The sequence below is a fragment of the Schistocerca serialis genome, chromosome 2, assembly GCF_023864345.2.
Source record: "Schistocerca serialis cubense isolate TAMUIC-IGC-003099 chromosome 2, iqSchSeri2.2, whole genome shotgun sequence".
In the NCBI taxonomy this organism is placed as follows: domain Eukaryota; kingdom Metazoa; phylum Arthropoda; class Insecta; order Orthoptera; family Acrididae; genus Schistocerca; species Schistocerca serialis.
Window position 1 is genome coordinate 858,568,680 of NC_064639.1, and position 13,436 is coordinate 858,582,115.

Genomic DNA, 13,436 nt, shown 5'->3' on the forward strand with positions numbered 1-13,436 from the left:
TGTAAAAACCCTAATGTACAGGAACAAGATGAGATTCAAGAAAATGCTGACATGTCTATTGATAAATTATGTAACAAAAAAAAAATCACACTCTTATAAACACAATTTCAAACTGGATGGTTTTCTAACTCAAGTATGTAGAAATGTTTTCTTGCAAGTTTTTGTCATTTCAGACACCAGAATTAAAAGAATCAATAAATGTTCTGTCCTTAATAAAAGCCAAATGGACAGGAGAGGAAAGTCAAGAAGTGGGAACTGTGATCCAGGTGAACTTTGTGTACACATTCATAAACAAATTGAGAAGTTTGATGTGAAAGTAACCCATTATGGAGGCAAACCCAAAAAATACCTTGATGCACGACTTGATGTTGTAAAAATATACAATATGTTCATTTTAGATAACCCTGATCTACAAGACAGAGTTGAGTATAGTTTCTACTAGAAATACTTCAAAGAGAACTTTTCATATTCATTTGGTCGGCCACATGTTGACGTTTGCTCAATGCGTGAAAGATTATCTGTGAAACTGAAAGACAAAGCTCTGAATGAAAATGTTAAGCAGAATGTAGCAACTGAAATGGTTTTGCATAACAGAAAATCCAAAAAATATTATTCAGCTATGAAAGAAGCATCTCAGAACAAAGACGATGACACTGCGGCATTGGCATTTGATTTCATGCAAAACCTGCCTTTGCCTCATATACCTGTACAGGAGGTATTTTATATGAGACAGCTCTAGTTAAATGTACTTTCAGTACATGACTTAAAAACTAATCATTTGAAACTGTATGTATACCATGAGGGAGAAGTGCACAAAGGTCCTGATGAAGTCTGTTCTATGCTGCTACATTACTTTGACAGTGAAATTCCATCTAATGTCAAGCACCTCATGTTGTTTTGTGATGGGCCAACAGGCCAAAATAAGAATCACACAGTTGTGCGATTCTTATTGAATCTCTGTAACAGAGGCCAGTTTGAGATGATTACGCTCAACTTTCCAGTCTGTGGACACACTTTTTCAATGTGTGACAGGATTTTGGAGGTATTAAATGGCTCTTGAGGAAGGTGGATAGAATTTATACTCCACATCAATATTCTGATCGTGTTTAAGGCAAGTGCATTGAGACATTTTTCCGTTTATCATCTTACCTTGGACGTTTTAAGTTTTAAATGTTGTGGCCTATGTCACACAAGAAAACTACAAACTCTGATGAAACATCAGTCAGGGATGTACCAAGAGAACTTAAAGAGTCATTCAAGGTATCTAGTTACAAACAGTTCCTGTACTCTAAAAATACTCAAGGAGAAGTTGTGGCAAAGGCATTTATTGGAGGATTTTCACCTACTTCCACTCTATTGAAAACTGACAGCCCGCCTGAACTACCTTCTTAGGAGGATTATCCTTTTGGAAAAGGTATGTTGATTTCAGTAATGTTATTAGTCAGATGTCAAATTAGAGCAAGTAAAAACAATATTTTGTAGCATTACAAACACTTAATGGGTTTTGCACAATGTAATTTTTGGTTTTGGGTTCCAATGAACAAAAAGAAACTTGATGACCTGGTAAAATTGGTGGACTAAACTGTTGGTTATGAAGAATTTTATGACAGCATCATTTAATGGCCAACAACCGAGAAAGAAACTGCCGGGAACATGCCAGAGGCTGAATGAAGCCAGAAAGGCATTTACTGTACAAATTTGTATTTTGTGGTTCACTAATGTATGCCTGTTACATTTTTATAAATAGAACAGTGTTATTCACTTAATCTTTCATCTTAAAACTTGCAAAGATTAATCAATTTATCTGTCTGTTTCTATATTATTGCTACAGAAATTAAAAGGAAAAGTGGTTTATTTCAGAAGTAACTTAAGTGCAACATTTTAAAAAATTGTTTATAGCACAGTAAATTTCTTAAAAATTATTTCGCGTTTTGTACAAATTTCTAGCACCTTAAAGTTCCATTCAAAAATATTAGGAGGAGATCAGACTTCAACTTACAATGCTACACAGTTTTTTTTTATTTCCCAACATCCTGGAAAAGCGTACTTATGTGGTTTGTGAAATAAGTGATTCAACTAAGGGTCTTGTTGAGCCATTCACACACCAAAATTACCCTCCACACCGTGTCCATAAACAGCTCTCCCATGCCTTGTCACCCAGTCATATACCATCCCCCATATACTCACTGACACTTAGGCACACCTGCACACCACAAGAGCAGGCACCCCTTGCCATCCCCCCCCCCCCCCCCCCCCCCCCACACACACACACACACACACACACACACACACACACTCACACTCACACTCACATACACAAACATGTACAGTTGCACTGTGCTCACTGGATACATACACAGAGGACTGCAATTCTGCAGATTGACTGGGACAACAAACACATTCTTCGACATGGTTTCAACTACCTCTCATCATGCCCAAAAAGAGAAGTATCCTGCCCACTATCCTCTCCACCCTCTAACCTCCCCCACCTCCAGGTGGCATTCTCCTACACACCCAACATATGCAATATCCTAGGCTGTCCCTGTCCTTCTCTTTCCAACCCCTTGCCCCATGGCTGACATTCCTGTAAAAGACCTAGATGCAAAATCTGTCCCACTGTCACCTACTCTAGTCCTGTCACAGGAGCTTCCTTTCCCATCAAAGACAGAACCACACAAGAGAGCAGCCATGTAGTCTTTCAAGGCAACTGCAGCTATCGTGTGCCAGTCTACTTAGGATCACCACTAACAAGCTGTCTGTCCAGACAAAAGGCCATTCCCAATCTGTGACCAAGAGACTGCTGGACCACCTGTTGCCAGACATGCCATGCAAACACAGTGTGCTTGACTTCAGTCGCTGCTTCATATCCCACACCACGTGGATCTTTCCCACCAACACAAGTTTTTCTCAATTGCCCAGATGGGAACTCTCTCTACAACATATCATTTGTTCTCACAAACCATCTTACCACAACCTTCATTAGTCACCATCCCCCATCCTGCTCCCACTGCAACCTTGTACCTGCCTTCTACCCCCATTGTTCACCTACCTACTAATCACCTGCACAGTACACACTCTCTCTCTCTCTCTCTCTCTCTCTCTCTCTCTCTCTCTCTCTCTCTCTCTCTGCTCCTCCCCCCCTCATCCCCTGAACCAGTCCAGCTCTACCAATGCTGGACCTAGAAGCCCACCATCCTGTCTCCCCCAAACCCCAGCATGCTCCCAAAGGTAGCGCTGCAGTGCCTTTTCCCACCTCTACTGTGCTACCCTCCCCTTCCCCACACCACACCTCTTCTGTAGTCCCACCACCCACCTCTGCTGCGATTGGTACTCATCACAGTGCAGCCACAGGCCTGGAGACAACAATGGGCATGCATGTATGAGTGGTGCACATAAGAATATGTTTGTTTTTGTTTCTCGGCCTGTTGAACTCCATCTGATAGCTCAAAAATCTAACAGTCTACTTTTAAATGTGCCTTTCTGATATTCAATACCTCCTCTGTGTGAAGAGTAGCAATATATTTTAATTTCAGCTGTACTACTTCTTACTTATTAGATTCTTAACAATACTTACATTTATTTCATCTACTAATAACCGGGGCCGAGCTGAATCATACAACAGGAACAGTAAGTTAACTCCAACTCCAATTCCAATTCCCATTTCCAGGCCAAGGAATATGCAGCAAAAAAATGTGACAATGTAGGGTATAAGATCCAGCTCTGCAAACAAACACACAAATAACAAAATATAAGTGACATGCTGAACAATGACTACAGTGTATCACTTATAATGTTTTAATATAGGTAGAAAATATACTCATCATGCAGCAGCAAAGAAGGAACATACAAAAATTATGAAAAGTGCAAGTTTTCAGAGGCAGTGGTTTCTTATTCTGGTAGAAGGGTTGAAGGGGAAGGAAGAGGATGATGGAAAGGACTGATGTGGTTTACAATATAGGGAGAGTTAGGAAAAAATCATCCTGAACCCCACATAAGAGTAGCTTACCAGATGGAACAGAAGACTGATCATTGAGGACTTTGTTGTCTGGAATGATGAGTAGTTTGAAAACATTGAACACAAGGCATGTTCCCAAATTTATAACTTTGGATGTGAACAAACAACAGTCTACCATGTATCTGTTATCTTTTCCTGTTCTAGTTTGTGAAATTAAAATACATTTTTTTTCTTTGTAGATATCAGCAGTATATACTGAAACTATGTAAGGAAGAAAGTACAAGGATTTACGAAGAAAGTACAAGGATTTGCTAGTAGTTTCAACATACTAAATACGGATGTTAGAGAGTTGGACATTTTCCATTTTACTTCTAGTCTTTGAAGAAGTTATCTGTTTCTCTGCAGTACCGCACTTAATTTGACAATAGAAAGTCTTGGGTGGGATACAAATAATTCAAGAAGTGAATGTAGCCTCCTACTATGTAGCTGATGCATTTAGTGGTTGACAGTGTCCTCTTCTCTCTCTCTCTCTCTCTCTCTCTCTCTCTCTCTCTCTCTCTCTCTCTCACACACACACACACACACACACACACACACACACACACACACACACACACACACACACACACACAGTGTAGTTTATGGTCTGTAAATATTCTCTCTGCACTACAGCCTGACTGGGGTGATGGCTTTTGTTGGGTAGAGTGCAGTGAGAGAATAAAAGAGCAAGGAGGCGGCTTCAGTGATAAAGGAAAGAGTGGCTGATGGCTGGGAAGAAGAGACTGCAAGGGAACAAGACAGAAATATGGCACCAATGAGCTTGGGCTCATACAGGCAGGGAAAGCTGCATGTGACATGAAGAAGAGGAGGATTGGGTTTAGAAGCAAGGGGTTGGGAGACAAGGACTGCTAACTATATGCCACAAGATTTCCATTTCTTGGGTGACTAAGAGGAGCTTTTTCAGATTCATATGCACATCTGCATCATGGGTACACCTAAGCACAGTTGTCAAGCAGCTTAGATGCTCTTCAAGTGTCTTCTGGAAAATAACAGTGTGGTCCAGGTAGCAAAGACACATCATTTATTTACGATCTCGCAGCAGGTCACCCATCATGTGGTCAAGAGTGGCTGCAGTGCTGCTAGGGCTTAACTGCCTAACTTTGAACTCACAGATACCATCAATTGTAATGAATGCAGACTTTTCCCTGTCACCTTCACAACTTTCTGCCAGAAGTTAGAATGTACATACAGGCTGGAGACATACTTTCCTCCCTTCAATCAATCCAAGGTTTCATCAGTGTGTGGCAATGAGTATACATCCTGTTTTGGAATTGTGTTCAGCAACCAGTAACTGGCACAGAAATGCCATGTACCCTCTATCATGTTACATCTATTTACTTCATCAGGACCACAGGGGAGGCCCAGAGACTTTCTGGTGGCTGAATGATGTCATCTCACAGCATACTCTCAACTGCCTTCTGACTTATCCACCACTCAGCTATACTCAACATCAGTATAGACTGATGGGAAATGATCCCTAATGTTGATATGCAGTTTCACACTAGATCTTCTGGTCTGCTACGTCTCTGCTCCTGACTTGAACATGTCCAAAAATTGCAACAGAATTGCCAGTGCTCCCGAATGTTATTCGTAAACCAAGGTGAGGGCCTATTGACAAATCGGTAGCTGATTCCATCAACTCACTGAGTTGACCTTCCTGGATTGATTTGCTACCCCTATGCACATACTCTCAGGGATGAGTTGCAGTTGCTCGTAGCAATTTGTGACTCCTCATTCACTTGTGATGGATATTATCATTGTTGACACAGAGATTTCTTCTAAGTGGGTGAGTACTTCTTTGCATTTGACCAGAGGCTCACAGTTTAACAGTGAGTCTAGATGACTGACTATGACTTGTCTCATTGATGATGGTCAGAAAAGTGCATATTCAATGTTAGATGCCCATCCAGAGCAATCACTGTTGTGTGATTTTGTTGGAGGAGTTTCATCAATACGGCGTGTCAATGTTCCACAGTCCATAAATGCTTGCAATGCCTGTAAAAAGTCCCACTTAAGGACAGTATTATGGATTTTTTTTTATAAAACGACAAATTCAAAGGCCTGTATTCTGTCACTTACACCTTTTATCACAACACGGGTTCCTGTTGCCTGGGTGTATATTCCATTTTCAACCTTCAGAACAATGGCCTTTGAACTTTAGAACATCATTTTCTTCAATTGTGATGATAAACATCCAACAACACAGAAAATGCTGCCTCATATTAACTAGTACTTGGACAGGTGGGTGATGATGACATCAATGCCGTCTTTCTGGCATCATCAATTGTAACTCAAGGAGAAGTTTGATCTCTATTACCTCACCTCCGTAGATGGTCATTTCATTTAGTTTTTCTAATTTTGTTGGCTCAGTGAATGGTAGGAACTTCTGTATAGCAATAGAGACAATTGTCACACTGAATAGTGACCTCAACCAGCATAAGTGATTGACTTTGCCCTGCAGGTCTTACAGCCATTTGAATTTGGACATCTTTTTTATTGTGAATCCAGATGGCTGTTAATAGCAGCACTGAGTGTCAAACCCACACAGGAGGCATCATCAGTTCAAGAAGAACACTAGAACATCTTTCTACATTCTCTTTTCTGGTGCATTGCTTTGATGTGTTGCCATCACCAAATGAAGTCCTCTTTTGTGGTGGCTGCAAATGAAGCACTTGATAGATGCCCTCTGCCCTGCCACAGCCTTAATTAGGTGTGGAACTTCAATAGTTTCTATCATACTTGTGTTTGCTGTACAACACACCACCAGAATACACTGTATATACACTCCTGGAAATGGAAAAAAGAACACAATGACACCGGTGTGTCAGACCCACCATACTTGCTCCGGACACTGCGAGAGGGCTGTACAAGCAATGATCACACGCACGGCACAGCGGACACACCAGGAACCGCGGTGTTGGCCGTCGAATGGCGCTAGCTGCGCAGCATTTGTGCACCGCCGCCGTCAGTGTCAGCCAGTTTGCCGTGGCATACGGAGCTCCATCGCAGTCTTTAACACTGGTAGCATGCCGCGACAGCGTGGACGTGAACCATATGTGCAGTTGACGGACTTTGAGCGAGGGCGTATAGTGGGCATGCGGGAGGCCGGGTGGACGTACCGCCGAATTGCTCAACACGTGGGGCGTGAGGTCTCCACAGTACATCGATGTTGTCGCCAGTGGTCGGCGGAAGGTGCACGTGCCCGTCGACCTGGGACCGGACCGCAGCGACGCACGGATGCACGCCAAGACCGTAGGATCCTACGCAGTGCCGTAGGGGACCGCACCGCCACTTCCTAGCAAATTAGGGACACTGTTGCTCCTGGGGTATCGGCGAGGACCATTCGCAACCGTCTCCATGAAGCTGGGCTCCGGTCCCGCACACCGTTAGGCCGTCTTCCGCTCACGCCCCAACATCGTGCAGCCCGCCTCCAGTGGTGTCGCGACAGGCGTGAATGGAGGGACGAATGGAGACGTGTCGTCTTCAGCGATGAGAGTCGCTTCTGCCTTGCTGCCAATGATGGTCGTATTCGTGTTTGGCGCCATGCAGGTGAGCGCCACAATCAGGACTGCATACGACTGAGGCACACAGGGCCAACACCCGGCATCATGGTGTGGGGAGCCATCTCCTACACTGGCCGTACACCACTGGTGATCGTCGAGGGGACACTGAATAGTGCACGGTACATCCAAACCGTCATCGAACCCATCGTTCTACCATTCCTAGACCGGCAAGGGAACTTGCTGTTCCAACAGGACAATGCACGTCCGCATGTATCCCGTGCCACCCAACGTGCTCTAGAAGGTGTAAGTCAACTACCCTGGCCAGCAAGATCTCCGGATCTGTCCCCCATTGAGCATGTTTGGGACTGGATGAAGCGTCGTCTCACGCGGTCTGCACGTCCAGCACGAACGCTGGTCCAACTGAGGCGCCAGGTGGAAATGGCATGGCAAGCCGTTCCACAGGACTACATCCAGCATCTCTACGATCGTCTCCATGGGAGAATAGCAGCCTGCATTGCTGCAAAAGGTGGATATACACTGTACTAGTGCCGACATTGTGCATGCTCTGTTGCCTGTGTCTATGTGCCTGTGGTTCTGTCAGTGTGAACATGTGATGTATCTGACCCCAGGAATGTGTCAATAAAGTTTCCCCTTCCTGGGACAATGAATTCACGGTGTTCTTATTTCAATTTCCAGGAGTGTATAATGGTAACAGCTCCCCATGTCATTGGGTTCCACTCTTTAGTTGATCATTGACCTCACAGACCTGCTCCTGATTGTTGCTAAATATCTTCTTAATTTATGGCTGACATTTGTCCCAAATGTTGAGCTTTTGCTAGTTGATTTTGACCTATTGTTGGGCTCCACCATACAGATCATGTCATTCCACTTGTTGCATTTAATGACATGGCAGTGTCAAATCCCTTTAGACATTTAGTCAGCTCCTGGCCCACACCTCCTGAAAACACTGCTGGATACCTGATGTGCATATGAGTCACTGATTCCTTTGTATCCACTTGTACTTCAACTATGTAGACTGCCCTCTGTCTGTCTGTATCTGGGTTCCCGTCCATGAAAATGGAAATAAAAGTTTTGGTGTAGTTTTATCAGAGATGTAGCAATGCCAGTTGGTAAAATATCAGGATCTTGTCCAAACTATGTCACATAGAATCCAGGATCACATACCAGTTAGTTGTGCACATGAACTAACACTTCACACTTAAAGTACTTTTTTGCATGTTGCATCAAGTACACGTGATGATGAACTGCCTACCTCAGTAGTGTGTCCTTCCATTTATACATAAACAGAATGTAGTAGCAAATTACAATATTTCAAAAATAAGTATGTGGCAGACTCTACCAAAAATCAGAAATGTCACATCATAAATAATAGCAGAAGGGAAGAACCACAGTGATGGTCAGCACATTGGCAGCCAGTAACAAAACCATGGTGGACAAGACACAGCATGCATTAGTGTTACAAATAATACAAGGTGGATCATTTAAATGCTCAGTGATGGAAAGTGTCTTATGTAATAATGTCCTCAATAGACCAATTTTCCCAATTCTTAACTTTTCTGTAATATTGTACAATATATTATGGACTAACTTACTCTTTGTTTTCCATAACAAGCTTAATATTGCAACATCTATCATGAAATACATTGCTGTGATGATGATTCCAGCTAATGTTGCTTTAGGTATGAAGTAGAATGTAGATGTCAGGAAGCTCAGTGCCAAGAGAATCAAAATTCCTGAAAGAAACACAAAAATCAAATAATTTGAAAGAACTACATAAAATACAGAACTCTTATTACGAAAATATTCTTAAATTAATTATAAAATGGAGATGGTTTGTAGACTTAATTTCAGTATTTGCCCACACCAAAGTTAACACTTGGTCACTGTGGACTGACTGTTCGTTATCTGGTTATTGCCACACTGAGTTTTCTAGACCAGCTTTAATTTCCTTGTGGAGGAAAAAGAAAATATTTTCAAGTATCTAAGTGGTGAAAGTGCCTAAGGCAAGGATGAATTCATGAAAGACCCATCAGTAAATGTATGTTTGTGGATGGGTAAACCTAAATATAACAATCATTGTAATACTTAAGTCTTAATTAAATTACTTTTTTGTGAAAATTTGATGTACATACTTGTTTCTGTTTGTTTGAGCCAGCTTATTTCAAAACCAGTTATGTCCAAAAGATCGAAACTGAGATTAGTGCAATTCAGTTCAATTCAATTCAATTTATTAGTGTCCTTGTGGTACATCATCAAAATGACATAGGACTTGTCAATAAACATTACAATTTAAAATACATGTACATGAAAATTTAGAATTGAATTTACTTGTCACTTAGACATTACAATTTTAATAGAACTATAAGAACATTAACGTAAAAAAAAAGCTCATGATTCTCACAACAAAGATTATTTCCATTCTTGCATTAACACTGTTTCACACTTTCATAGAAACAGCAAGTATTTAAATGTGAGCAATTACAAATATTTATTATGTCAGGAAATATTAACTGCACTTTTATTGTTAATGATTCATAAACTCTTCAGTACTGTAAAAACTATTGCTCAATAACATGTTTTTTAATTCTCTTTTAAATATGTGCAGTTCTGGTATTATTTTTAGTTCTTTGGGGAGAGCATTGTAGAGGATTTTGGGTTGGTATAGTACACTTTTGTGATAACATAGCTGTTTTATGAATTTCTCTGTGGAAATCATTCCTATTCCTTGTTTCATAGTTGTGAAATTCTCTGTTTAATGTAGAAAATTCCTCGTGTTCTTTTAAGAAACATATGCTTTCATATATGTATAAGGATGGTAGTGTCATGATTTTTAATTCTTTGAAAGCATGCCTACAAGAGTCTCTATATCCTATACCTTTTATTATTCTGACTGCCTTGTTTTGTAGTCTAAATGAATGTTTTGTTAGACTGTTGTTCCCCCAAAACTGTACACCGTATCTTAATAAACTGTGCATGAATGAGAAATAAACACATAACACTGTTTTAATATTACATGAGCTTTTAAGCATTCTAAGTATATAACATGTTTGACTTAATTTTTTGTTCAATGATATTACATGCTTTTCCCATTTTAAGTGTTCATCAAACCATACTCCCAAGAATTTAGTGTATGATGCTTGTTCAATCTTACACTTACCCAGTTCTACTGTAAGGTTAGTTTTTATTTTATTTGTAATATGTCTGAAGTTGATCCACATTGTTATTTTGGCATTCACAATGAGTCTGTTTTCATTAAACCATCTGTCTGCTTCGTCTGTTGCTAATGTGACTTTTTCCTGTAAGTCAGCTTCACTATTTGCTTTAACAAACAAACTTGTATCGTCAGCAAACAGTACTGCCTCTGCTTCAGATAGTTGACTTGGTAGGTCATTGATAAATATTAAAAACAGTAATGGCCCTAATACAGATCCCTGGGGTACTCTGTACAAAACACTCTCGAATCTTGATGAATATGTCCTATCTGCATGGCTTATCTCCACCTTCTGATACCTGTCCGACAAATATGATTCAAACCATTTGTGGGCAACTCCACGTATCCCACAGGCATATAACTTCCTAAGCAGTAACTTATGGTCGATGACATCAAAGGCCTTTGATAAGTCTAAAAACAATCCACAATTTAATTCTTTTCTATTTATGGAATTTAGAACAAGTTGCAAAAAATTGAAGATAGCTGTTTCAGTTGATTTATTTTTACGGAAACCATTTTGTGCATTAACCAATATTCTATTCTTCATAATAAATTTGTATAGTCTATGATACATTATCCTTTCTATTATTTTTGAGAAACCTGACAACACTGATAAAGGCCTGAAGTTACTAACATCATATTTATCACTGTTCTTGTAAAGTGGCTTTATAGTTGACATTTTAAGTTTTGATGGAAACACCCCTGTCTTAAAAGATTCATTTATAATTTCAGTGAGATGTGAGGCTATGTTTCTTGCACTTTGCTTAATGACTTTGTCAGGAATCCCATCACACCCACATGACATTTTATTTTTTAACTTATTCATAGCATTTAGTACCTCTGATTCAGTTACTGGATAAAGGAACATTGTCATGTCATTCATGGGGATTTTTACCTTGCTATTGGAACTGCATCATTCCATATAGCTACAACAGCTGTTTACATCTCTAATAGGTCTGGAAAACTTAACAGGACATGCCGGAACTGCATACTACACGTGTTTTTCATTGTTAGAACTAGATATGTCATCCATGAGTAGACCAATAAGCCACTATTAATAAAAAAAACAAATATGTTAACAAATAATGATGATGTGAAAAATTTAAGTGACACTTTTTGTTTGGTATCTTGTGTTACATCTCAACATGATACTATGTTTGGTAAATATCACTGACATTCTACACTTACATGATGAAAAATTTGACTGACAAGCGAAAAGAGATTAACTAGAGGAATTGTGATCTACCCTGTTAAGTTTGCGGTAAACTAGAATGTGACACAAAGTTGTTAACAAACCTAGAGCTTACTAAAATGCAAAATTTTTGAGATGCTTAATCAGTTAGAAATCTATATCTGTATTTCAGATGTCAGCTGCAAAGGAACATACTTTGTGTACCATTGTCATTCCTTCTCTTTACTGTTTCATTTTCAGTTATATTTATCAGTACTAACTTCAACTGGTTTTAGCATCATGTGCATATTACAAAAATATTTGGCTGAAACAACATATCACCCAAGTCTTCTTGAAGGGCATGCTCTTGATCATATTAAAAGCAGACCTTTCCGTGGCACAAAAGCCCTCCCTTGCATAGACCAATTGAGTTGGTTGAGGAACTCTGTGATGCACTTGCTAAATAAACCCATGGAGATCTATCTACTTTTATCAATCCTTGCTGATAATGATCCCAGACTGATGACTGATGTACAGTACAAGGATCTCTAAAATGAGTGTTTTGTAAGCTCCCTCTGTTGGTGAATTACATTTCCTTAGGATTCTTCCAGTGAAGCATTTTTTTATGAACTAGTTTTATGTGGTAGTTCAAATTGAAGTTGCTCTGGATGCATCACTATGTTAACATTTGCTACTTTCTCTAGGAACTGATCACTAACCAGTGATCAATTGCTTCTTTCCACACATTTGTGCAAAAATACATTGAATTTGTTTATCTTGAGAGTCATCGACCAATCCTCACACCAGGCATAAATCCTCTGCAGGTCTTTCTGAATTCATAATAATTTTCTGACACTGCAATTTCTCCATATGCAACAGCAAAAGTCATGATTAGTGTCATGAAATTTTTGACAGTACCTATTCAGTCAGTACCTGGGATTAACAACAGTGAGTCTTGTAACATTTCTAATGGGTACACATAGAGTGTCTCAATTATTTTGACTATTACAAATAACTTTTAGTCCAGAAGCAAAATAAAGAAATGTATGCAGTAAATGTTGCTTAGTTACCAGGGGATACCGATCAGCATACTGCCCTTCTTGTGACTTCATTCATTATGATGATACAAACAGTAACAGCATCCTATAATTTTTTTATTTAATGATACATTTCCTCTCCTTAAGACTTGTTCAGAAACATACCGCAGCATAGCATCCACATAAACACATTTTTATTATAGGTGGAGCACAAAATTGATTATGACAGTCCTGTTCTAGCACACAGTGCAGGTATTTGGGGTAATTTAATTCTTCCACTTGCTGTAGTTCACAGTAAACAAATGGAAAAACAAAAGAAAATCCACACCAATAACTTAGATTTTGTGTGCTCACATGTACATTCATTGCAACAGAAGTGATAACAACTTCAGCAGCTTCATCTATGCAAGTTTTATCATGACCATGTTTAGTGGGCTTTAAACTCCCCATTTCCTGAAGAGTCACAAAACAAGAAAAT

General features: G+C 39.8%; 1 protein-coding gene across 3 annotated transcripts in view; it reads right to left on the minus strand.

The window, feature by feature from the left end:
• The window catches only part of LOC126458160 (sodium-independent sulfate anion transporter-like), a 212,469-nt gene that overhangs the window by 18,604 nt on the left and 180,429 nt on the right, over positions 1 to 13,436 (minus strand). For all 3 annotated transcript variants that reach the window (XM_050095027.1, XM_050095028.1, XM_050095026.1), the window contains exons 8-9: positions 9,132 to 9,272; positions 3,575 to 3,720 (exon numbers count right to left, since the gene is read on the minus strand). In XM_050095027.1, coding sequence (XP_049950984.1) covers positions 3,575 to 3,720; positions 9,132 to 9,272 — 287 coding nt within the window. The remainder of the gene's footprint in view (positions 1 to 3,574; positions 3,721 to 9,131; positions 9,273 to 13,436) is intronic.